The sequence below is a fragment of the Dermacentor albipictus genome, chromosome 2, assembly GCF_038994185.2.
Source record: "Dermacentor albipictus isolate Rhodes 1998 colony chromosome 2, USDA_Dalb.pri_finalv2, whole genome shotgun sequence".
Taxonomy (NCBI): Eukaryota; Metazoa; Arthropoda; class Arachnida; order Ixodida; family Ixodidae; genus Dermacentor; species Dermacentor albipictus.
This window is the reverse complement of record NC_091822.1, coordinates 101,782,996-101,810,256: the sequence shown is the minus strand read 5'-3', so window position 1 is coordinate 101,810,256 and position 27,261 is coordinate 101,782,996. Positions and strand designations below refer to the sequence as shown.

The window sequence follows — 27,261 nt, the reverse complement described above, 5'->3', positions numbered from 1 at the left end:
GAAATAATTAGGAGAATAAGAATGGGCTGGGGTGCGTTTGGCAGGCATTCTCAGATCATGAACAGCAGGCTGCCATTATCCCTCAAGAGAAAAGTATATAACAGCTGCGTCTTACCAGTACTCACCTATGGGGCAGAAACCTGGAGGCTTACGAAAAGAGTTCTACTCAAATTGAGGACGACGCAACGAGCTATGGAAAGAAGAATGATAGGTGTAACGTTAAGGGATAAGAAAAGAGCAGATTGGGTAAGGGAACAAACGCGAGTTAATGACATCTTAGTTGAAATCAAGAAAAAGAAATGGGCATGGGCAGGACATGTAATGAGGAGGGAAGATAACTGATGGTCATTAAGGGTTACGGACTGGATTCCAAGGGAAGGGAAGCGTAGCAGGGGGCGGCAGAAAGTTAGGTGGGCGGATGAGATTAAGAAGTTTGCAGGGACGGCGTGGCCACAATTAGTACATGACCGGGGTCGTTGGAGAAATATGGGAGAGGCCTTTGTCCTGCAGTGGGCGTAACCAGGCTGATGATGACCATAACAGTGGTGGCACGCTGACCTTGCTCCATCTGATATCGCAGCAATTACAGACGAAACACGTTCGCATCGTACTAATTCGTAATCACACCGCTACCGTTCCAAAGCTTGCGCTAGGCGAAACGGCGATCTGCGCATACCAGTGCAATTAAGGAGGAGCGGCTCGGGGCGTTGGCTCCAGGCTGCGTTCCTTCTAGCCGATATAACGTTCTACACCTCGTTGCGAAATTTGAGTGCAAATTAGCCGGGGGTTTATGCGGAGTACTCATGCATTGCCACTCGTATTTATGCAGCAACCGGGGGCTGAATTTAAAAAGAAAAAAAAATACTTTCCGTTCGTAAGTGCTATTTGCCATGGCCTGGCCACCTTCGTTAATTTTAGTAAGTGCCGCATCAGGAATGGCGGAGCTTTGCTCTAACGAAATGCGAGCCCAATATATTGAGCAGCACCCATATCACCTGTATCCTTTTAAGGTGGCGTCGCGGTGATGGGGATAGAGATGATTCGTGAGACTAAACAAGTCTTTCGTTTTCGCGTACGACGGCGGGATGATTCGCTTACTTGATACATTTCAGAAGTGCATATACTATGCGATCACGGTGTACGATAATACTTCTTTTTTTAGCGTTGAACTAAAAGTGTGACGACAAAACTTACGAAAGCTGCACCGACTTTGTTGACGACGAACGGCACCACTGCAACTCGCGCGCGCCAACTTGCGCCGCGCTCTTTTCTTCAGCATGGACGTGTGCGAGGCGAACTGCAGCCGCGTCGGTATCTTGGTCTCCGGCCAGCTGCAGTGCCTGGGCAGCGTGCCGCAACTGCTGGTGCGCTTCGGCCGCGGCTTCACGCTGCAGATCAAGTGCGTCGCCAAGGACGCGAGCAACGCGACCGCCCTCGAGGAAGCCGTGGCCACGCTCTTCCCGGGCATCCTGCTCACCGACGTGCACCCGGTACGCGCTCGCAACGTTACAACATACATCAATGCATGGATGGACTGGTTTTACGAACGTCGTCCCTCCGGTCGGTAATCCGTTTGGGACGCTCGCTGGCGCTGCCGCCGCTTTATTTCGATTAAAGCGAAACTTTCCCAGTGAATCCAGCCGGACATTACTGACCGTGACTCGCGAATGCTGCTACGGTTGTTGCGTTGCCGAGTGTGTCGCACACGAATAGAAAAATAATCACGTGCCCCAATGGAGGGATCAGGCCTCGGTCTCCAAGCGCCGCAGCCCCGTGTATGTTACGATGAACTATGGGCCACAATTATTTTATGCGAAGCATATTACTATAGTCGGATACAACTTTAGAAAAAAGGGGAGGCCCCGCCCAGATGACCGAAGCGGCGAAGTCACCGGCCGTCCGGCGCATGACGTCGGTCTAGAGTGCGCGCCCATTGGTGGATGCTCGTGTGCATCCGCCTCGGAGGAGTAAACGCCCCCTTTTTTCTTAAGTTGTATCCGACTATAGAGCTCAACCCAGCTCCTCAGGCGCGGCGGTATCGCCTTCAATGACCTCTGACCCCATGCCATGCCACGTGCCACCGTGACTTCAAGGCTGACCACGTGACACCGTGACGTCACGACGGAGGAGAAACGGGGCTCGAACTCGCACCGTCGCTCGCGGCGGTATATAAGCAGCTGCGCTTGTTTCTAGGTGGCTTTGGCTCAACTCTTGCAAGATGGGCTGGGTGGGAATCGAACCAGGGTCTCCGGAGTGTGAGACGGAGACGCTACCACTGAGCCACGAGTACGATGCTTCAAAGCGGTACAAAAGCGCCTCTAGTGGATGCGGTGTTGCCTTAGAAACGAGCTGTTTCTAAGGCTCAGGCTTGCGTCGCTTGCTCAGGCGCACATTTCGTTGCCGCGCCGAACGCTGCGTTGCTCGACGCTCACCGTGTCCAATGCGGGGCGCGTAGTCGCTGCGCCGTAGCCCATTGTCTTACACCCCTTGGCGGGTCGACGGGAACGCTGTCGCGTTCCACTCTTGAAAGCGAAGCAGAGTAACGCATGAGTTGTTTCTTCGTCTAGCCGAAACAAATATAGCCAAGCAACAGCAGTTCACCAGGCTAAACAGTGGTTCAACAACTAAAATAAAGGCTAGCATGCTTCGCATCCTGGGCTTAACCTTAGCTAAGCCACAGCCATTTTTATTGACACGTATTCTTCTCTCGTGGCAGCTCCTAGCAGTGCTTTGAGGCGTTCGTCACTTCCATCACGTCGCGTGGTATGCGTGCGCAAGGAAACTGCATTACGAAATCTTCGATTCACATATAATCCAATATGGGCGTTGGATCTGCATAATTTCATTACCTTAGGCTACGTCTGCTATTGGCACTTAAGATCCCTTGTTATTGCCCGCGACAAACCATCAGGTTTTACAACATGTAGTACCTTGGAGTGGTACCATGTAGTCTTTTCTTTTCCGTCTGGGTGTTGCGTCTAACCTGAAACCACTCCTCTAGCAGCATTCTCATAGCCTCAAAGGCAAACTCGTTCAAATTAGCCGCTAGAGTCGCTGATGTCCACAGCATCGGCGGCAAGGCAAACAATTGTGCCGAAACCATCGAATATTGTTGTAAAAAATAAGCAAGGCCTTCCTTCTCGTTTTACGGCGAAAGCTGTTTCACCTGCTGAGTCACTCTTATGAGGCGGGAAGGGTGCGACACTTACTGTCCTGAAAGCATGTGATAGCCATGTCTGTCTCAAACAAGCGACGTTTGTTTTTTTGTATTGTTTTGTTTTTTAGCTGCACGAAGTTTTTTTATTTAATATTTCCTGTAGCCGATAGCAAAACTCTAAATTACGATTTCAATTACTTGATGAGGCAACCATTACTACAACGAGAAATCGAAATACTGGACTAATACAACATAACTGCACTAATTAACTTTCAATATAATTACGGTACATATTTCAATCTACGAATTGTAGCTACTGAGTATGGAAGGCTATATCCACTTAAAATAAATTCTGAGAACTACATCAGTTTCGAGATATTCATTTTTAATGTGTCGAACGAAATGCATTTTTGTTCCACTGGCTTTTGTGCTTCAATTCATAAAACAGCGTTTTCTTGAAGAAGTGGAAGCATAAGCATGCCCTATTTATCGCAAGTCTGACGGCCCGTATCTCGGAATCGGTGAAGTCAATTAACTAACAAATGTGCTACGGCAATGGCTTTCAAAGCGTCCAATTACTTGAGCATTTAAGCTTACAAGATCTAGCCTTAGTAGTGTAAGGCAGCGCCACCCATAGCCAAGGTGAGCGGATGTGGAACATCCTTTTTGCCTAAAGGCATCACGTAACACGTCATAGTGCAACGCACGCGTAATGCAGAGGTTATGGGTCCGGCTCCCACGGCGACACGTTATCTTTTCCTGCTCTTTCATTTCCCTAGCCACTTTATTATTTTCTACATTTCAATTTCAACTACAGCTAATTTCGCCGATGAATTCCATGGCTTCGTTATCACCTGGTTATGATTTGCAATATTGAGCTCTTCTGTTGCCCTTCTTTCGTTTATTCGTTGCGAGGGTCTCTAATATGACAGCCTTGATGTCATTACGTACAACACGTGGGTTTATTAGCGACGTTCCCGCTACCCTAACTAAGGTCACGTGTTACGTGACGCCTCCAAGCAAAAAGGATGTTCCCATCAGCCCACCTTGGCTGTGAGTGACACTGGCTAACACTCCCAGGGATACATCTAGTGAACATTAATGCCGAAGTTAGTGGACGTTTTTATTGCCGTACGCACGCGTAATGTGGAGGTTGTGGGTTGGGCCTCCCGACGGCGACAGGTTATCTTTCCGTGCTATTTCATTTCCCTTTCTTTGTCACTTTCTACATACATTTCAATTTCAACTACATCTCCGATGCTTTACTTGGCTTCAATGGGCTTTCGTTTTGTTATGGTCCCTATATATATATATATATATATGTATATATATATATTATTATTACTAATATATATATTAAAAGACTACAGTGCAGCACAAAAAATTTGGTGTGTATATATATATATATATATATATATATATATATATATATATATATATATATATATATATATATATATATGTACCAACTCCAGAATGGTGCAGAATGGTGCAGAATGGTGCAATGAATGGGATATGATTATTAATTATGACAAAACAGTGCATATGTGTATTACAAATAAGTTAAGAAAGCTAGAATACTTGTACAAAATAAAGGATAATAAGATTAGGAAAGTAGAAAACTGCAAATACTTGGGGATAACATTAACTTCACGTCTATCCTGGGTGCCTCACATAGACAATATAACCTGTGCAGCCCGAAAAAGATTAGGATTTCTAAAGTTTAAGTTAGGTGACTCCACATCCTCATTAAGATTAAAAGCTTATAAAACGTACGTTAAGCCTCTCTTATAATATTCGAGTATCGTTTGGGATCCTCACACAGTGGCAGGTATTGAAAAATTAGAAAGAATTCAAAGGTTAGCCGCGCGCTTCATTTATAAGCGCTTCAAACGACGTGATTCTCCAACGAGTATGCTGGAAGCCGCAAACTTGGAACCACTAACTGATCGAAGAAAAACTGCCACATTAAACTTCCTTCGCCAGCTTTATTACGGGAAACTAGGAATACAACCGCGTGACTATATTATTAAGGACACATCTCGAATTTCCCGCCACAAACACAGCCAGTATTTAAAACCGATCTTTGCACGAACAAACATTTTCAAAAACTCATTCTTTCCGAAAACAATCAATGATTGGAATGCCCTACCTGGAAATTCCCACTGGTTACAGCCACCTACTTGATGAATCTTGTTGACTGTAACCCTTGTATATATTGTATGTTTGCTTATTTTTGTATCTGCTCACGTAGCCCCCTCCTGCTTGGACAGATGTCCGCAGTATTGTGAAAATAAATGAAAATAAAGAATATATATATATATATATATATATATATATATATATATATATATATATATATACACCAAATTTTTTATTCTGCACTGTAGTCTTTCTAATAAAGAAATAAAATATGATGCGTCCTATTGTGTTTATTTTTATCGCATGAAACATCCGCCCTGGTTGCTTAGTGGCTATGGTGTTAGGCTGCTGAGCACAAGGTCCCGGGATCGAATCCCGGCCACGGCGGCCGCATTTCGATGGGGGCGAAATGCGAAAACACCCGTGTGCGTGCTTAGATTTAGGTGCACGTTAAAGATTCCCAGGTGGTTGAAATTTCCGGAGTCCTCCACTACGGCGTGCCTCATAATCAGAAAGTGGTTTTGGCACGTAAAACCCCATAATTAATTAATTAATTATTATCGTATGAAACGTGTGACGATATGCAATGTATATGTTTACGCCCCGCGAATGTCACAAGGTTAGTTTCATGTAAAAGTTACCTTTATACTACACTGTTCACAATGTTGACACTGCCGCACATTACTGTAACTTTGGTTAGACTACTATTTTTGTTCGCACAGCTAATAGAGATTCTAGATATTTAGTAACAACCAAACTTATGCCAATCACTGGTCGTCGGTAAGCTCTGGTAGGTCAACAGCGGCGCTTCGAACTTATGCCAATCACTGGTCGTCGGTAAGCTCTGGTAGGTCAACAGCGGCGCTTCGCTACTGTAATGGTCGATTTTCTTTTTCTCGGAACTGGACCTGTACTTCCCTGGAACGCCGGCTTTTAAAGTAAACGCGGATAACCTTTTTTTTTGTAAGTGGAACTAACATGAATTGTCAAATAATGTTGCGATTTCCTACCCAGTTACACGAGGTCTGTGTTTGCGCGCTCACCGTGGTTTTCGGTGCGTTCGGGTTAAGTCATTCCGAACCACATATCGCTTCTCATGACACATTGCACGTGCCACTGCTGAATTGTTGACAAACTTTACGTGCCAGAACCTCCATATATTTGAGGCACGCCGTAGTGAGGAACTGCGAAATAATTTTTAGCACCTATTGTTCTTTAACATGCACATAAACCTAAATAGACAACCGTTTTTCTTTTGCAATTCGCTCCCATAAAAATTTGGTCGCCATGTCCGGGAGTTGAACCCGCGAGCGCGTGCAATTAGCGGAGCAAAGCCATAACCGCGAAGCAGACCGAGCGGATGCGACATGTTAAAATTGAGGCTGAATGGTTCCTGCGTTATTTTTACACGATAGGGAGGCGTGGATAGTCGTTCATCGGCAAATATTCTTCGATGGTTATCTGAAGTGTTCACACGCATGATTCATGACTTCGCTCTCTCCTCCCACTAATACAAAGGCGCGTCGCCTACCCCTTTCTCTTCACAGTATCTCTCTCTTTGCTTTTTCTCTCTTACAAAAACCTGCAAAAAAAACATCATACTGAGCGCTGCCAAAATCAATAAATATTAAGAAGGAAGCAGCAGAAGCAAAATACAATAAATGTACTGCACTCTTAGGAAAAAGCTAGTAGTACTAGCTACCTTTACGGTAGTAAGTGCTCGCCACATATCTTACTATGCTGTCAGTAACTGGAGTTGGTAAAGGCAAGGGTAGTAACAGTTACTAATTGCTTTTCGTAAGCGCAATGATAGTACCTGCTTTACTGCCCTTGCCTTATTTACTAACTCTTGTTAGCAACAGGGAAATAACATATGTGACAAGTAGTGGCATGTGATGAGATGCATGGCTACATTGTTGTGTGATTATCTGAATTATCTGTAAACAAGCTATTTGTTCTAATAAACTTTCTCTGGCATCATCCCCTTGGCACAAGCACATGACACGGTGGTACAGTTTTGACGGCGTTGTGCTGCTGAGCTAGAGGTGACGGGTTCGATTCCTGCCACTGCGGCTGCATTTATTTCACAGTGCGATGCAAACACCCTCGTGTAAGATTTAAGTGCAGATTAAGGGGAAGCTTTAGCACGGGGGCTCCAATCCAAATACATAGGATCGGAGAAATCGTTTTTCTCGGTAACCACATGACCACATTGCGTGAGGTTTATAGTATGTAAAATATAACGTTAAAATCTAGTGACTGTTGGAAGCGAGATTGTTATTTATGCCAGCAATGTATTTAATAACTCTTTGGAAACCGAAACTACCGTGTTTACAACTTTGTAACTCAGCAATGAAGAACCGTATCACTATTCGGTGAACTGCATCTAATAGTACGAATAAAGCAGACAAAAGTTATGTATTATACACGGCTCTCAAGTACACCACTAGTACACAGGAGAACTTTTGCGAAACCCCCGTAACCATCGCACCAAATTCACATAATTGAGGTATCAGAAATGTCCGTTTTATATGCTCTAATTTACAGAACTGCGATATATCTTTATGGTGCATGCAGAGTTACGGATTTGTAAACATTGCGCTTCTGTTTTTTTCTAAATTGCTAATCTCTGTAAATTTTTCCGTTCTTCAGTAAATTTTTGAAGGCCTAAATTGAAATTCAGCTTGTTAAACTCACTATAATTCAACTTCCGCTGTCAAATGCAACAAATTTCACGTAACTCGGTCTTGAGGTCACCTCATGAAGTTTTCGGCGTTTTACATGTATTCAACTTGATCTCTAGGTAAAGCTTCCTCTTATGCAACCGCAGCTGGTCGAGATTCAGCCAAAATGTTTAAAAAACAGCGCTAAAAACGTGCACCGGACAACAGAATAGAGGATGGTACACACACGGCGCCGACTTCCAACTGCGTTTATTGGAAAATACACGATGGTTTTTACAGCACAACATCAAGCGTGCGCGCATGCTCGATGTGAGAAAAAGCACTTGTCATTGCCAACACATTGCCTCGTGGTCGCGGGTGAGATTAACACGGTTGTTCATCCCGGTTCAGCAAGCCCATTTCATTCGAAGATAAGTTTACGGAAGGCTGACTAACGCACCCACTACCTTTTCTCATGTAAAATGCGTCCGCCACTTCCCGTGTAATGATATCATTGTGCACAAACAGGATTTTTGCGTCATCAAAGAACAGTTTACACAGTGCTCTGCCAGGTTTAAAGATTTCTTGTCTAAATAATTCTGGTGCTCCGATAGCCTCATAATACTGCATGGGCCTGTCTGCCATATGTGTACGAAAGGCCGCATGACAAATGGGTTTGGTAAACAACAGCAATCTTACAAGGCACGGGCTTTTTCCTATGGTTTATCCGTAGTCTCTTCACTATGGGTGCTTCATAATGCGAATGTGCCGTAGCCCAAATTTCTTTGGCTTTCTTTTTTTTTTCCATGGCACAAGTCTCACTGTACCTCCGCCACCCGCGTCCGCAGGGCCTGTTCCAGTTCGCCATGAAAGAGATGCTCCAATGGAGCGTGCTCTTCGCTCGCGTCAACCAGCTGCACCGGTACTTCCAGCTCGAGTACGTGAACGTATCCAGCACGGGACTCGAGGAGGTCTTCATCGACTTCGTGCGCGATACGCGCCGCCCAGCACTTGCGCCCCCAGGCACCGCGCCCCACGACTCTACACCGGCGGCCGCCAAGGTCCACGCGGCGGCGGTGGCGACGCCGGCGGCAGCCGTAGTTAACGCCGTTGTTCCGGCAGGAACATCCAAAGGGATCGCCGCCGCCACCGCGCAAGCCAAACGGGCTGCGCCTTCCACCAGCGCTGCGACGGCCAAGGGCGGTGCGGCGGTGCGGCCTTGAGAATTTAGGCACTCGAGTGCGCCGGCAACGCATCCTTGGACTCGAACCTTCGCGCGTAGTTTGTGCGTGTTAACACGCACCGAATTTCCGCCGCGACGAGACTATAATGGCTTGTTTATGCGCATGCAAATACATAAGTGGAACTAACTAGGTGTCCTTGTTGAGTATGTCCTCTTCTGTCGATCTTATTTTGCGCGAGAAAACCAGTTCGCTCTTCTTTAGGAGAACCGCTGTTTGATAACCCACATGGAGGAGATGGATACATCCGCATACAGAAGATTGTGTATAACGTGCCTTCGGGCGTGAGCTTCCCTGCTCAAACGAAGAAGAACGTGAGAAAAAGCTAAATAGAGAAACCGTCCTGCAGGACGTGTTCACGACGTGTGAACCGCTGCTGCCGACGTCTTGCTTGGCCACGGCGGCCAGATTCCAAACGCTTAATTCCACGCTGACTGTGAACGCCCGCAAAGTTCTCTTGGAACGAAGTGAATTCCGCGATCTCGAGGTGAAGGTCACTCCAGTAAGTGACCACGCAGAGATAGAGAAGAATTCACAGCCAGAGCAGCGTCTCAAGGCACAGCGACTGGCTGTTGATTCTCTCGTCATTTTTGTCTTTCTTTCTTTTTAATGAATTGTTGAAATTCACAATCCTATGTATGCTGCACAATGTTTGCTTTTCTTATTACTCGTTTGCTGTGGGTTCGTATGTAAATGCCATTACCAAAAGTTTTCGGAGCATATATTTTCTTAACATTTTATGTCTCACTGTCCTTGTTGTGCAAATATTTCTTCAAAGTTTCGTGCACTCATTTTGTTCATACAGTGCAGCAGGCACGCAGTCACTCATAGATTATTTAGTTTTTACCACCAGCCCTGTGGCAATATTGATGCAATGTCACAAGCGCAGTTCAACTTCAATCGTACTGCCAAACCATACAAGGCAATTCCTTCTGATTATAACTTTCTCAATAGAGATTTCGCATTGTCACGCTGCACTATTTCTCGCGTACCGTCACTCCACTTTCTTACCTGCACCTGCGCAGCAAGACACGCGACCTCTCATGGCCATCAGTCATGTGTGGGATGTACTAGTTCCCGTAAGTTCGCCGAGGCCAAGTAATGTTGTTCTTGGCGATATTGCGTAGAGGCAAACCCGCGGGGAAGGCCGAACGCTTGTGACTTTTCACCTTTCAAGTAAATGCTGAAGCATTTCACACGAGCGAGAACTTGGCTAACTCCACTACAGTGTACGCGCTGGTTTGTTCCATCTACAATGAACAGGAACACAGCCCAGGAGCAAGCAAGATCGCAAACTCGGTGTGCGAGACAGTGCTCAACCTGAACCAGTGCTCTTCGCTGCGGGCCTCTCTAGATTCACGGCGCACGTCCAATACACATCTTTTCAAGTAGCCGATGTAATGCGGTCACCGCAACGCCTGCACCCTGGATCCCGCACGTGCAGTCGATCATGCCGGCCGATGCGCCCCATGCAGCAGACGCCACCACCACCGGCCGTCCTTAGCTCCGGCGCGCCTCGCCAAAGAGACCCCACTGTGTTCAGCGACAAAGACAACCATTACCACGTCGTCGAAGACTGGCTCGCGTAGTACGAGAGGGTGAGCACGCACAGTCGATGGCGTGACACCATGAAGCTGAATAACGTGTTCTTTTACTTCCAGGACATGGCAAACTTGCGTATAAAAAAAACACGAAATGGACTTTCCCAGCTGAGGCCCTATACCGTAAAACTATTCCAATATGTTTTTATTGCAGTTGCCAGGCGTAAACTTTACGTAAGCGCTGACGCCAGCATCGGGCGCTGACTCGCACCGTTATCTGAACGGGCCAATGAAACGTTCTCCTCGTTCAAAGGAGGTTACTTCTGTTTGCTTTCAAATCGAATAGCATTGCCTCGCTAGACAGATTTGTGTTACCTAATTGTCTGACCAGAGGCGAGGAGCGTCTAGAAGAGGAGAGGATTTCAGGTAGGGTGGGGACAGCGCAGTTAAAGTAATTAACCTAACGAGGAGGGTGGTGCCAACGTCTGCGATTGGCCCACTTCTTCTTGCTTAGCTTTCGGTGTCTGATCGGAAGTCACGTTTTCATGCATCGGAAGGGTGTCAAGAATGGCGAGCTGTGAAAGAAGATTGCCACACAGTTACGACAGGGCGACACGACGCGCACCTCTCCCTCTCCGTCGCTGCAGCTGGGAGGCGTTCAAAGAAGCGGCCTTTGCGCTGGAATCCGCCGCCTTACTCCAGCCCCTTCGACATTGTGACGGAACTAGTTCGGTGTGTGAACAATGATTCCGGAGTTCCCCAACGCGGAGCTGATTTGACACGCATGGACAAGCTGCCGTGGGGACGACGTATTTTGGAGCTTCTCACGCTTCGGCCTAGCACGGAACAACGAGCGACCCTCGATCGGCGCCGATAGTTTCCCGGAACGGCACCCCGCGCGGTTGCCTCTGTGTACAGAGCGCGGTTGCCTTTGTGTACGTAAACTGGTCTGCAGAGCAGCGGCGAGTTGGTGATGAGTAAACGAACAGTCGCCGCGTCGTAGGACCGGCGCATCGAGTGTATAAAAACTGTGGTGGTGCGAATGCTGAGGACACTTCTCTTGAGCAGTCATGTTAGACTGAGTCACTTCGCTCATGCAGTCATGTTGGACTGTTACTCTTTTTCTCAAGCAGTCATGTTAGACTGATTTAATTTCTGTAAATAAACCCTTTTTCCTCGTTCTCGATGAGAAGCAGTTCTTCACTTCATCAACGATCTCAGCGTAAATAAGTTGGACGACGGCATGGGCCAGCTACCTTCGAATTCATGCCGTACTCCAATCTTGGCAAAGGACCACGGACGATGGGATTGAGCCCCCAATCCTGACAACTGGCTGACAGCGGTGAGATGTACTTTGCGACATGGTGCTGTATCTGCGGTGAGTGCTTGGTTTTTGCTTTGACTCTCTAGGCTTCATTTTGTGGTTGTTCTGTTTAGAACAGTAGGGAAGCTAGATTGTTGTGTGTTAGCTAGGTTGTGTTTTCCTAGCTAGATTTAGAGAGCAGAATCAAGGCAGTAAAGCAGCAGTCATGGAGTTAAGGACACTGTTGAGAGACGAGTTGTTGATTGTTGGTGAGGAACTGGGCCTAGATGTACGCAAGGAAATGCTCAAATCCGAATTATTGGAGCTAATTTCCAATCAGGCCACTGAGCAAGATATTGAAATGGGATTGGAACTTCTCAAAAAGAGAGAGAAACGGGAAAAAGAAAGAGAAGAACGGGACAGAGAAAACGGAGAGAGAGAGGAACGCGATAAAGATCGCGAGTTTCAGTTAAGGAAAATGCAACTTCAACTTGAAAGCAAACGTTTGGAGTTGCCTCAAGGAAGTGAAGGCGCTCTGGGTCGATCAAGTGAGGCAGAATCGTACCGCATGGACAGGCTATAAAAGCCATTTGAGGTCGGGACCGACATAGGCTTGTTCCTAAGTAATTTTGAAAGGACTTGCGAGAAGATGAACTTCGGCCCGAGTACATGGCCACAGCGGTTGCTGTCTATGTTGCCGTGTGAGGCGGCGGAAGTAATCGCCAGACTGAGTGTGCAGGATGCATATGATTATGCAAAAGTTAAGGCTAGTCTCCTGAAGAAATACCGCCTTTCAGCCGAAGCTTTTCGGCAAAGGTTTAGGAGCACAGGCAAGAAAGATAGCGAGGGCTATCCGGAGTTTGCATATAGCTTAAAGGCCAACCTAGTCGAGTGGCTTAAAAGCGCGGAAGCGTACGACAGCAGAGACATGATCATTGAATGCATGTGTCTAGAGCAGTTTTACAAAACCATCCCCCAAGCTGTGAAACTGTGGGTGCAAGACAGAGGTAATGTAAACACTGTGGAAAGGGCGGCTGAATTAGCCGAAGAGTACGCAACCCGTAGAAAGTTGAACGCCGAGGAGGGAAACTGGGACGGTCGAAATGGACCGCGGAAACCATTTCCGTTCAAAAAGGGTGCGCAAACTAGACGATCCGAGCCTGTAGACATGGCGGAAAAGCCCGCAGAAAACAGCGAGGAGAAACTTAACGGAGAAACCGCACAAAAAGAACAGAAAAGAAAATTCGAATCTGTTAGACCAATTCGCTGTTACAAATGCCACAAACTGGGACATATAGCTGTAAACTGCGAGAAGTCTAGCGTAGTTTTTTCCTACGTGGAGGAAAAAGATGAGAATATGGAACTTTTAAGTCCATATCTCCACGACCTGCAAGTTAATGGAAAACCATGCCGAGTGCTAAGAGACAGTGCCGCCACGCTGGACATTGTCCATCCGTCTTACGTGATGGTAGATGACTTCACCGGAGAAGTAGCATGGATAAAACAGGTTGTAGAAGAACACAGCGTGTGTCTGCCCATGGCCAAAGTCAAAATCAGTGGACCATTCGGGGAGCTAGAGACTGAGGCTGCAGTTTCCAAATTTTTGTCACTGCAGTATCCCTACATCTTTTCGAATCGCTCGAATCAGTTACTGCGTGACAGAGGGCTCAAACTGGGAGAGGGCATAGTACAGGCATTGACCCGAGGCCAAGCTCGTAAGATCGCGGCGCTTTCGGCTGAAAATGCTCAAGCTCCTCCAGCTGAAGCAGAAAAGGGGATAGCTTCAATACCCGAATCCGAGCTAGGCCCGAGGGACAAAAGAACAGTTGAGGAGAGCCTGCCAGTTGACCAGCTCAATGAGAGCGTAGCACTAGAGTGTCAGAGTTCTAGCCTGCAGGAAGAGGAAGCAGACGCGCTCACAAGCGAGACAGGGTCGTTATTATCACCGGCCTCAAAGAACTTTGATCAACTCTTACGCGTGGATAGAGAGTCACTGGCAGCTGAGCAAAAGAATGATGAGAGCTTAGCAAAATTACATGACACCGCTAAAGAAGGCATTGCTAGGCGCAACGTAACAATACATGAGAGAGGAGGATTGTTGTATCGGCATTACAGAGATCGAAAGGGTAGGATTTTAGATCAGTTAGTCATACCTACTAAGTATCGGGAGGACCTTTTGAGTCTTTGTCATGGAAATGGGTGGTCCGGCCACCTAGGCATAAACAAATCAAAGGAAAGATTGCTTATGGAATACTACTGGCCTGGCTGTTTCAAAGATGTAGAAAACTTTGTAAGATCATGCGACGCCTGCCAGCGTTCTGGTAAACCAGGAGAGACTTGGAGAGCTCCACTGAAGGTAGTGCCCTTAATAACAGAGCCTTTCAGACGACTGGTAATAGACACGGTAGGGCCTCTTCCAAAAACAAAATCAGGCTACAGGTACTTGTTTACCATGCTGTGTCCGGCTACCAAGTTTCCAGAAGCAATCCCTTTGAAAGAGCTCAGCTCCACCGAAGTAGTAGACGCGCTTTTGACAGTGTTTGCACGAGTTGGGTTTCCAGCCGAAATTCAGGCAGATCAAGGGTCAGTATTCACGAGCGCACTGACTTCCACATTCTTGCAAAAGTGCGGGGTAAAGTTAATACACAGTTCTGTCTATCACCCTCAGTCAAACAGTGTAGAGAGGTGGCATTCGGTGCTTAAGCGAGTTTTGCGTGCGCTCTGTTACGAGCACAAGGAGGACTGGGAGAACTGTCTGCCGGCAACTTTGTTTGCTTTGCGAACGGTTCCACATGAGGCGACAGGGTTCTCACCAGCAGAACTAGTGTATGGGAGGACACTCCGGTCTCCACTGAGAATGTTAAGAGAGATGTGGGAGGAAAGAGGGGAGAGTCCAACCGTGGTTGAATACGTGCTAAATTTACTGGAACGGCTAAGCGCAACCCGAGAACTAGTCGGAAAGAACATGGAAATAGCTCAAAGGAACGCCAAATTCTATTACGACAAGAATGCGAGGCTTCGTACGTTTAAAGTCGACTTAACGATGAAAGCGGAAAAGTGTAGGTTTGGTTGTTCGCAGGTTACTTATCTGGGCCATGTTGTCGGTCAGGACATGAGACGGCCGGCTGAGCTGAAAATAGCTACGATTGGAGAATTTTCTCAGCCGCGCCCGAAAACGGACCTTCGTTCATTTTTGGGACTTGTGGGGTACTATCAACGGTACATTTCGAATTACTCGCAATTGGCAAGTCCATTAACAGACGCCATCCGAAAGGGAGCACCGAGTAACGTACACTGGGATAAGGACAAAGAGAACGCTTTCCAAAGTTTGAAAACGCTATTGGTTTCTCGCCCTGTGCTTCGCGCGCCAGACTACACAAAGGAATTCATAGTTCAATGCGACGCAAGCGACAGAAGTATGGGCGTCGTACTTAGTCAGGTCGGCGACGATAACGAGGAGCATCCTATCCTCTACACCAGCCGCAAACTAAATGTAAGAGAGGAAGCCTACAGCGCTTCAGAGAAGGAATGCGCTTGTTTGGTTTGGGCCGCCCAGAAGTTGTCGTGTTACTTGTACGGAGCGAAGTTCATCTTCGAGACCGACCACTGTCCTCTGACGTGGCTCAATCAAATGTCACACAAAAACGGCCGCTTGCTCCGATGGAGCCTCACTCTCCAAGAGTACAACTTCTCCGTTAGATATAAGAAGGGAAAGTTGCATAGCAATGCGGACGGTTTGAGCAGGCTAATTTGAATTCTGCGTTTGAGGGTCCCGCCTAAATTTTGGGGTTACTAGTGTTAGCTTTTCTTTAGGCGAAGAAAATCCCCTCTCATTCAGCAGAATTCCCTCCATTAATTGCTGAATTTGTCAGCAGGAATTTGCTTCAGAAATTGGCATAGTGAAATGTAGCATTTTTTTTTGTTTCTGCACTTATGTTGTTGTTGTTTTTTTTGAAGCCTAGCGAGTCTAAAGTGAGAGCCAATGCGCGTCATCTCGGCGCAGAGCCGTGTTGTGGGATTCATTTTGCAGTTGCCTGTCCTTGTTGGATGTTTTGGGGCGGTGACATCAATGCACAAGTGGTCGCTGCGAGCCAAGACATCAATCCCCCCCTGACCAGCAGCCGTTCTCTTCCTGCCTAGCGGTTGTCAGCGCTAGACAGTCGAGACTTTCCGGGCCCTGGAGGCGCTGTCAAGAATGGCGAGCTGTGAAAGAAGATTGCCACACAGTTACGACAGGGCGACACGACGCGCACCTCTCCCTCTCCGTCGCTGCAGCTGGGAGGCGTTCAAAGAAGCGGCCTTTGCGCTGGAATCCGCCGCCTTACTCCAGCCCCTTCGACATTGTGACGGAACTAGTTCGGTGTGTGAACAATGATTCCGGAGTTCCCCAACGCGGAGCTGATTTGACACGCATGGACAAGCTGCCGTGGGGACGACGTATTTTGGAGCGTCGCACGCTTCGGCCTAGCACGGAACAACGAGCGACCCTCGATCGGCGCCGATAGTTTCCCGGAACGGCACCCCGCGCGGTTGCCTCTGTGTACAGAGCGCGGTTGCCTTTGTGTACGTAAACTGGTCTGCAGAGCAGCGGCGAGTTGGTGATGAGTAAACGAACAGTCGCCGCGTCGTAGGACCGGCGCATCGAGTGTATAAAATCTGTGGTGGTGCGAATGCTGAGGACACTTCTCTTGAGCAGTCATGTTAGACTGAGTCACTTCTCTCATGCAGTCATGTTGGACTGTTACTCTTTTTCTCAAGCAGTCATGTTAGACTGATTTAATTTCTGTAAATAAACCCTTTTTCCTCGTTCTCGATGAGAAGCAGTTCTTCACTTCATCAACGATCTCAGCGTAAATAAGTTGGACGACGGCATGGGCCAGCTACCTTCGAATTCATGCCGTACTCCAATCTTGGCAAAGGACCACGGACGATGGGATTGAGCCCCCAATCCTGACAAGGGTAAAAATGCAGCTAAATCGGATCCTCAGCAGAGAAAATGGCATAGCGCTGTCGTGTTTGCGCTGAAAGGGGTCGCCAACGTCATACTGCCTTGCAAATTTTTTTTTATTAAACACAAATAAATTCATTGTCCCCGGCAGCTGCGAGTAGTCACTGCCAAAGCGACTGGCAAGCAGCCGTCTTCTATTCATTTGGAACACGGCAGTCGCCAGCTATTCCAAAAAAATCCAATTTAGTTCGGCGTATTAATGCATCTATAACGCGTACACGTCCGTTTGACGCGGTGAGTTCTCACGGTTTTGTGACGTCGCGGGACAGACAGGTGAAGTAGGCGCTGCTCGATATCATTTGACCACTTAAGGCATGATGGTGAAAAAAAGGTGTACAATCAAAAAAATATTTTTCCTTTGTTCGGTCTAATTACGCATAATCGGCGTTTACAGCTCATATCAGATGAGGAGCTTTGGCGGTTTTCCTTACGTATCGTTACAGACAGGCCCATAAGAAAAAATTGACCAGTCGCGGAGAGCTGATTCCAAAATTGGAACACAAAAGTTGCTCGGGCAGAATATCCCGAAGTCATCGTCATCGACTGACATCGCCATTTTGCAGATTGTTTTACCCTGGCGGCATCCCAGAGCAATGCTTGGCGCAAATCTAAATCACATCACCTGATAGTCACAAGGTGACTATCATTGAGTCACTAGGATCTCCATCTTCGTAAGGGCGTTGCTTGTGGTTTTGATAACTTCAAGTAACCTTGCTCGAACTTCACGAAAACACTATCGGCAGGTACACATTGTACAAGGGTGTTACTATCACTTCTTAGTCCCCGGTTTATTTTCAAAGGGGCTTCAAAGTGTCCGACGTGTGAAACGTAGTTACTAATGATGATTGTGCCTTCATTGAAGGAAGCAGGCCATGGCGTCCAGACGTGCGTGCAAACACCGAAGCATAGAAGGGCCAAGCATTTAAATGTCACAGAATAAAGGAAGAGGCCACAGTCTCATTTTCTCGCATTGCGTCTTTTTATTATTATTCGCCGCTCCTCACGCCGCGATTAAGCTTCATCACTGTTTGAGCAGCAGCTGGAACCGTCAAAGTCGCTTAGATGTCGTTTCCGTTTTTTTTTCTTTTTTTTATTCGATGACTCTGCTCCGAGTTGCATCTGCAGACAATAAAAACAACATTGTTAGAACAGAGATCAGGTGTGTTGTTTACTGTGCGATAAAATATTTCTTGCACCCCACAAAACCCAACATATACCGTATTTTCGCGATTCTAAGCACATTCCGATTCTAAGTACCCCCCTCTATTTTCGCGAAAGAATCGGGAAAAAAGTTTGCATGCGAATCTAAGCACACCTCTCCCCCCTCTATTTGTTAGGAAGCGCGCGTGGCCAAGGCCGCAGGGCGCTTGCTCACTCTGTCATCGAGCCGGAGCAGTCGGAGTCCCGAGGTGGCATGGCGTCCGCGGCGCGAGTACGCCGTACAGCCTGACTGTATACGGATGTATGGCAAAAGCTGCAGAAAGCGTCCCCATCAACCATCGCAAAGAGGATTTCGGACGCTTGGAAGCGGGTCCAAGTGGACGTTGTGGTCAAATCATTTAAGAACTGCTCCATCACAAACAACTTTGACGGAACGGAAGACGACCTGCTGTGGGATACCGAGAGCGGCGGTTCAAGCGGTGCGATGAACTCGAGTGGCAGTGTATGCGCTGCATCCGACACAAGCGGTGGGTTCACTGTGTGCACCGATTCTTCTTTTCAATGTTTGCAAAATAAAATGTTATTTTTCGCACCCGTGTCGTCGTGATGTCCCAGCGAAAAGAGGCAGTGGGGGGGGGGGGGGGTCATTCTAGATTTCTCGAATCTAAGCACCCCCCCTCACTTTGGGCATCGCGATCGTGAAAGAAAGGGGGTGTTTAGAATCGAGTAAATACGGTAATTGTGTATAGCCTAGGGAGACGTTTGAGTGGAAAAATCATTTCATAATTATTTACTACACCAGATATATTGAACGATTAATTCTAATTGAAACAAGACGCCCGCTGAGTTGCTTAGCCGGCGCAGAACTCGTCATTAGGAACTATTGTTCAAGTTACTTATACAGTATAACATGCTGTAACAAACAGACACAGACGGGCGTGTCCGGCCAGCATTGGGCGCTAAGTTACCCTATAAGGATTGTAGCTGGGTAGCTCGCAAGACGAATTCACTTGAAATGGATTTCCAGGATGACACCAATTTCTAGATATTATTTCCCAAAGTGTCGGATGAAATACATGGGCATTCCATGTGCTTTTTTGCCTCAAAGTATAAAACAATGTTTTGTTTTAAAAAAAGTAAATGGAACAACAGTGCATTTTTACGGCGAGTTTGACGGCACATATCTCCAAACTGCTGGTACCCTAGAAATTTATGCCAAGTGGACCCGCCTCGAAAACTGACCGGCTACAATTCCTAAATTTCCATATGTGCCATACATATGAAATAATTAGCGTAATTAGTGAATTTCAGTTAATTCTTTGAATATGTGTTTCCATTCCTCACGCAATGTCGACCTCTCTGAATAATCCTGCTGAAAAACCAGAATTACGGTACCTGCAACAAGCGATTTTTAAAAATTGCGTGGAACTTTTAAAAAAATGATCACCCCTGAGTTAGAATGCAAGAGCAACGAGCCCAAAAGTCCATTTTGTTGTTGTGAAAGTCGGTGTGTAGGTTACCGATTTATATTTCTTTGGCGCAAAGTGAAAAACAATAAAACAGAAAGAGATTACGTACACATACACAGCTGCAAACCACCAGCTATGTTTAATGGCGAAATTATTTCATGACAGAAGCTTTAGTCAGATATTTCTATCTGTGTTTCTTTTCATTCTTTAATTTTAGTTGCGCTGTCCCAAGAATGACATCGCGTGGCTTCACGTTCAGTCATTGCGCTGCCATCTGGTGCAACACCTGCCTTCGATCGTCTTATTTCTTTGTTGTTGTTGTTTTATTGCGTGCTCACCTTTTCCCCAGTGTTTCCCCATGCGTGCACGTGCGACGCTACTTGCTGCATCTTCCGCAGCCGCATCGCCCCGAGCCGCACTGGCAGGACGATGTGCAGCGGCAGTTTGGGTCTGCGGGTAAAAAAGCGAAAGAACACGTTACGGCACGAACGAGTTCTGTCAACGTTAACTGGGGACGCTCCCATGTAAGCGCCATCGACTAGATAAAATGTGCAGCAAACATCAAATCGAGAGTCGGGCACTATGGAAAAAAAAACGGCCACTTAGACATCTAGAACCACCATCTACATGCGAGATAACCAGAGGCCGAATTCACAAAGCTCTTCGTTCCTAAGTTCTGTTTTTCGTTGGCTGATCGCCTTCGCTAATAGTATTTCCTACATCGGTATTGGCTGGCGCGAACGCTTTTAGATAGGGTAAGAAAGTTTTGTGAATACAGGCCCTGATTACTGACGAACCACAGACATGATTGAAGACGAGATCTCGAGACAGAGCTTCTTCACACGTCACGTCACGCATTTTTGCACAGAAAACATGTATTATAAGGGCGTACTTCGCACGAGAAATGTCTCTACAGTGAGTGCTTACGAATTTGTTTTATTACTTTGTGTTGTCTTTGTTTTTTTAAGTTTTCGCCTCGCCTGCCCCGTCGCGACGTTAATGCTCCTACGTCCTAGTGTGATCGTTGCGCTTGGAAAACCGGCTCTTAATTATCCTCCCCACTATATACGGCCCCCTTGCGCCTTCTTCAGCGTCATAATTGTGCTCTCTGAGTTTGTGGCTCGTGAGTCAGACTGACTGCCCGGCGAAGAATTTCAATTGTTATAGTACGAAAACAGTCTCAGTGGTATGTCGCCTGAATCGATGAGGCGACATGCCACTAATCAATCAGTCAATCGAATGTGCTTTTACATTTGGGCAAGATGGTATTTTAATACACCGATCATTCCTCATTGACAACGCTCAGCCGCCCATCTTAATCAAACACTAGAAGGACAAAAGTATCTGAGCTGCATTATAGTAACCTACCCTTCTTCCACTGTTCACCAAAAACAGCCGCTCTTACTGCGAGAAGAGGCCTGATAAGATAGAAAATACTCAAAAAATGAAAAATGGGCGGTCTTTACGTTCGCACTTCAGCTGTTTGCGACGTGATAAATTTCGACGGCCTTGCATGGGACTAGTCAACTATATTCCGGTAAGGTGAACTACATTGTATTCTAAGTGAGCCCAACACGTAACTTGGTAAGTTTCAAGAGCATCTACTAAGCCCACAGCAACCCAAATGCAAAAAATACACTGAAATCCCGCTTGTCCCACTGAAGCAATGACGCTGGGGTTTCGGCGTGATATTGAAAAAAATGGCGCTTCAACCGGCGTTTTCGATTAATGAGCTTATTACGGCAAAGTTATATATATATACACTTTTTTTTTCAGTGCATACTCTACCAGTCTGAACTTAGTGCTTCTCTTTACATGTCCCTTTAATATCTCCGGTTAGAACAGTTCTTCGCACCTATACTGCATCTCACAAGTCATTTACAGCGCCGCCGAAGGGACAAGGCGCACATTGGCACAATTAGAGAGTTTTGTTTTTGCTTGGTATATGATGGGCATGACATGATAGGGCCTTTGCGCATAATCATCGCATACTTCGAATTCAGCAACCGCTATGCAGAAGACGCGTCGCGGATGAACACATCTCAAGGGACATTCGGCCATCCTAGTGGCTATGGAGTCCTGTGGATTGCACAGTGCTGCAAACGACTTGCGGGATTGAGTATAAAACTGAAAAACACGCGGACAGCGTATGCTTGCCAATGTTAGGGTGCCTCCATTTCAGTACATTAAGACTTAAATTAGTCACCAATAAGACTATACACGTAGTTTCTTAAAACGTAGATTCTCGGCGATTTCCAATCTTAGAATTTAAAACTACTCACTCTTTGACTGGCACATGCGAGTAGTATCTACGTACCTGTAAATGCACTAGCCGAATTTCGCGCTACCTGATGAACGAATCGACGAATCTCCGCAAGTATAGCCAGCCTACTCTTTAAGAAAACGAACAAAAATTTGGGCCGCTAGTTATCGTGATTATCTCACTCTTTCTTATTTTTGCATCGCATGTCGTCTCGAGTAGCTGATTCCGGTTTTAAATTTAGGAGCATGGTTCCGTGATGCTCAAGAAGCAAACTGTAATACGGATTATTTATCGAGTAAGCCAAAAAAAATGCGAAAATAGGCCTCTATAGGGCAAGTTATTCCAAAGTGTCAAGCATGATCCAGGAAGATGGAAAAAAGAAAGACATGCTAATAACACATAACAAAGCCAAAACAACGTGAAGCCATAAAAGCGGCTTCATGAACACGGTCTCTGGCTTTACTCGATTGCTTGCAAAAATTATTGACCAAAGTGACGCAGTCTCACCACCACACTTGCAAGGTCCGTCCATGTCTATAGCTCTGGTGTAAAGTATGCTTCTATAAGGGCGCTGCTCCACCGATCGTCTACAGACGTGAGAATCACATCGGCAGCGGTGAGCCCGTATTTATACTGTGATGCCTTTTGTTTTTCAAGAGGGAAAGGGTGCGCCCATGGGTTGCCGTGCGCAAAGCCAACTCTGATTGGTTTTCTCCTCTCTTCGTTTTGTTTGTTGCCGCCTGCTCCGCCCAACCACAGGCGTCGTCTGCTAAGCCCAGATGAGCACGCATTCGGGCCGTCCTGGCACAGCGCCTCCTACGAGCACGTGTTATATCGTTGCGCGCTTGAAAGAAAGCGCAACTCTAGAAAAAAGAATAATCAAGCGAGCGAAATGGCGGTGGCCGCCGGCAAGTAAACATCCGCGGTATAAGAGGGTTGGGTTCGGGGAAGCCGGTGGTGCGCTGAAATGAATTACAATTCGGCAAAAACAGTTGCTATTAAACTTGCCGCAGGGAAAAATGAATAAGAACGGTCTTGAAGCCGGGGCACGGTTTTCGTGGAAGCCGTTGTCCTATACGCCGCGGTCTTGCCAGGGCAACGATGAAAAAAAAATACATCATTTTTTTTTTGTAGTCTTTCACTCGTTTCGTTGAACGAACTAACCAGACGAAGGCGAGAAGACAAACGACGCTCCTAAAGTGACTCGAGGCAGGGTTCGTCGACACACTTCATCGGGCGTGCGTCGAGAAGGTCAGTGCGGAGCCCTCACCCACTCTCGTATACCGTACCATCGCAAGAACAACCAGCCCATCCTCTTTTTCTCGGAGACCTGCAAGCCGTGCATTGGTGGCTCTGAAACGTATGTTTGTGCGTTCTGATCACGCTTACTTCGATCGCTTATTGTTGCACATCTTTCAACGAGCTTTCGGTAATATATAAAAGTTAACGAACGAACGGCGTTCTTGCGGATAAATGATTCGGCTACCGTGTGTTTACATTACGGTCGCATTTCTGCGGTTGCTGGTGTAACCTATAGGATGGCTTGTAAATGCGGGGGCTAGCATTTGGACGAATGCAGTTGCAAAGGGCGCCGAGCCCTACATGCCACTCCGTACTTAGCGAAAACTCCAACTTTGTGCTCAAGTAAGTACCTTGACAAAGAGAGTGTAAGAGTGGGGTTGAAGATTAATCTGCAGAAAACAAAGATAATGGTCAACAGCCTGGTAAAGGAACAAGAGTTCAGGATCGCCAGTCAGCCTCTGGAGTATGGGAAGGAATACGTTTACCTAGATCAATTACTATCAGGAGACCTTGATCATGAGAAGGAAATTTCATCACCATCATGACTTGAAATACCGCAGCTGCAACGTCATCGACGCCGCATGCAGTCTGAGAGCGTAACTTCGGTAAAGGAAAGTTCCTGCAATTTTGTAGAGGTTTAGGATTGCTGAACGAAGGATCAACCTTCATTAATATTCCGCCAATGACCACGTATTATCGGCCGGAATAAATGACAATAGTGTTTTGAACGAATTCGTTTGTCCAATCCAATTTAATACCTAAGCCTTAGCGTTCATTAACCTTTATTACGGTCCCCTACCCTTCCCGACCTTCCAAGGTGAAGGTCGACGAGAGCACGTTGCGTCAGGCAAGCAGCTAGGTTGCATTGTCGGAGCTTCCGGCTGTTCTTGCGACCCCGATTCTCTGGGGGTCACCTGGTGCGCTCGAAAGCCGATATCGAGGGAGGTGTCGTCCACGTCATCGATTCTCTTTATCTGTGTGAGTGCATACACTAGAGAGCGCCAAAAGTACGCTGGCTAAAAGGAATAGTTCTGGGCGCCGATCACGACCGGCCTGTTATGTATGCTGTTTGCAGTTCTTCGCACGCCACAAGAGATACTGCTTGTTCTGGTGGGGTCTGGCAGTGGTAATCTCGATTACTAATCAGTGTAGTTAAAACGGAAGTGGACAAGCAAGTTCGTAAGTGCAGCGTACAGTAAACGTACAACGCTCCGCGCGCGTTCAGCCAACTTTCACGCTTCTTTCATCTGTCCGTATCCGTATTTGGCCACTGCAGCATAAACACATTGCAAGTCAAACGAGTTCAAGAAAACTCGTTCCGCGACAGGGATCCGGTCTTGGCGCGATCGAGTATGCGTATGCATGCCATTCAAGAAGGCGATGCCGATGATTACCTCAAACGCAGTGGCGCATACCCAATTAGCGGGATCGCCTAAGTGTCGACAAAACGCGCTCTGGCTGTATTTGTTTTACAGAAAAGCTTCTCATTGAAATCACCAGAGCATGCTGTCTTCAATCGATTGTGGTTCTACCCACATCTGCTCTTCAAAAAGATATTTGGGGATGGTGAGCTCGTACTTCGCTTGTTCCAGTGCACTACTTCTCCGGCCTTGGAGTGGCGCCTCACACCAGAAAAAGATGCCGAGAGCGAGTGCGGCTATACTAATCCAGGTACAACCAAGTTAGGAAGACCTATTAAGCTTTAACAAATACACTTCTTCACCAGAACAGGAATTGGCCTCCCTGGTGCAGTATTCGTCCACTACCTCTCTCATGATTGCTACAATTAACCATGGTCCTCAGTCCCCAGCAGCTGCGGAGCACCTGAACAAGGTGGTCAGACCTCTAATGCAGCAGAGGGTGCTAAGAATCCCCTGGATCCGGACAGGCCACCAATGGAAATTGACTCTCTCAAACATTAACACCCGAACTCTGTCGAGTGAGGCTACTTTAGCAGGACTCTTTGAGGAACTATCAGACATTGTTCGGGATATCATTGGCCTCAGTGGAGATTAGAAGAACTGGAGAGGCTTTTACAATGCTGACTAACGGCCATGTCCTATGCTATAGAAGTCTCCCAGATAAGAAGCAGTATGAGGTAGGACTCCTAATCTATAAGGACATAGCGGCCAACATTGAAGAATTCTACAGCATAGTGAGACGGTAGCAGTAGTCGTAATGAAACTTAATAAGAGGTATAGATTAAAAGTAGTACAAGCCTACGCTCCAACATCCAGTCATGGTGATGATGAAGTAGATAAGTTTTATGAAGATGGTAAATTAGCGATGAGAAACGCACAAACTCAGTATAGTGTAGGAAAGGGCGATTTCAATGCGAAAGTGCGGAAAAAGCCGGGTGCTGAACAAGCAACTGTCAACTACGGCGTTGATTCAAGGAACGCTACAGGAGAGATACTGATAGAATTCGCAGAAAGGAATAAGCTGCGAATAACGAACACCTTCTTCAGGAAGCGTAGCAACAGAAAGTGGACCTGGAAACGCCCTAATGGTGAAACAAGAAATGATATTGATTTCATACTTTATACCGATCCCAGTATAGCGCAGGATGTAGAAGCGTTAGGTAAGGTAAAGTGCAGTGATCATAGGTTAGTGAGGGGTAGGCTTCATCTCAATTGGAAGAGACAAAGAGTAAAATTGGTCCAGAAGAAACAGGTCAACCTAGAGGCAGTAAGATTACAAACAGACAAATTCCGGCTGGTACTTGCAAACAAATATGCAGCCTTAGAACAGAGAGATGAAGATGACATAGAGGTAATGAATGAAACCGTAACTAGGCTGCCTTCAGAGGCAGCAATTGAGCTGAGAGGCAAGGCAACCAGTGGGCAAGCTCTCCCAAGTAACAAAGGACCTAGTATAGAAACGACAAAGAATGGAAGTGTCCAACTCAAGAGATAAGATAGAATTCGCGGAACTGTCAAAACTGATGAACAAGACGAAAATAAGGGATATTAGAAATTATAAAGGCAGAAAGACTGAGGATGCCGTAAAAATGGATGCAGTCTGAAATCAGTGGGATGAAAACTTGGCATAGGACAAACCAAGATGTATCCACTGAAAATAAGCAGGGTAATATGATCAGCAATCTCGAAGGCATAGTAGAAGCAGCAAAATAATTCTATACTGACCTGTACAGCACCCAGAGGAGATACGATACCTCCATTCGAAGCCGTAAGAAACAGGTTGCAGAGGTTTCTCCGATAGCTAGCGATGAGGTCAGAAGGGCCTTGCAAGGCATGAAACGGAGAAAAGCGGCAAGAGAAGATAGAATAACAGTTGATTTAATCAAATATGGAGTAGATATAATCACTGAAAAACAAGCGGCTCTCTATACAAAGTATCTATCGACTTGAAGGGTCCCAGGAAACTGGAAGAATGGAAATATTATTCCACAAAAAGGGAGATATATATATATATATATATATATATATATATATATATATATATATATATATATATATATATATATATATATATATATATATATATGTATTCACCATGATAATTTGCATTAGAATAAGGGCAACACTGGACTTTAGTCAACCAAGGCAACAGGCTGGCTTCAGGAAGGGATACTCTACAATGGATCACATCCATGTCATTAATCAGGCAATCGAGAAATCCGCAGAGTACAATCAGCCTCTCCATATGGCTTTCATAGATTACGAAAACGCCGATTTCACGATGACGAAATTCAGTGGAGATACCAGCATAGAGGCATTACGTAACTAAGGAGTACAGCCCGCTCACGTAAATAAATATCTTGAGAAATATTTACAGAGATTCCACAGCTACCTTAATTCTACACAAGTAGGAAGATACCTATAAAGAAAGGGGTCAGACAGGTAGACACAATCTATCCAATACTATTCACTGCGTGCTTGCTAATAGTATTCTAGCTATTAAACTGGGAAGGCTGAGGAGTAAGGATCGACGGTGAATATCTCAGCAACCTTTGGTTTTCAGACGAGATTGTTCTGTTTAGCAACACTG

General features: G+C 46.3%; 1 protein-coding gene and 1 long non-coding RNA gene across 5 annotated transcripts in view; one reads left to right on the top strand and one right to left on the bottom strand.

The window, feature by feature from the left end:
• LOC135911683 (phospholipid-transporting ATPase ABCA3-like) overlaps positions 1–9,400 on the top strand; it is a 96,668-nt gene extending 87,268 nt beyond the window's left edge. For 3 of the 4 annotated variants that reach the window (XM_065444026.1, XM_065444028.1, XM_065444025.1), the window contains 2 exons: positions 1,277–1,490; positions 8,811–9,399. In XM_065444026.1, the coding sequence (XP_065300098.1) occupies positions 1,277–1,490; positions 8,811–9,185 (589 nt within the window). In that variant the 3' untranslated portion in view covers positions 9,186–9,399. Of the gene's footprint in view, positions 1–1,276; positions 1,491–8,810 lie in introns of all 4 variants that reach the window. The other variant, XM_065444027.1, reaches the window with a different exon arrangement.
• Positions 9,401–18,015: 8,615 nt separating this feature from the next.
• LOC135911682 (uncharacterized) lies at positions 18,016–22,612 on the bottom strand. Its single transcript, XR_010567420.1, has 3 exons — positions 22,456–22,612; positions 20,024–20,135; positions 18,016–18,174 (listed from the first exon to the last, which is right to left on the bottom strand). It is a non-coding gene; the product is annotated as an uncharacterized lncRNA (long non-coding RNA).
• Positions 22,613–27,261: the final 4,649 nt, after the last annotated feature.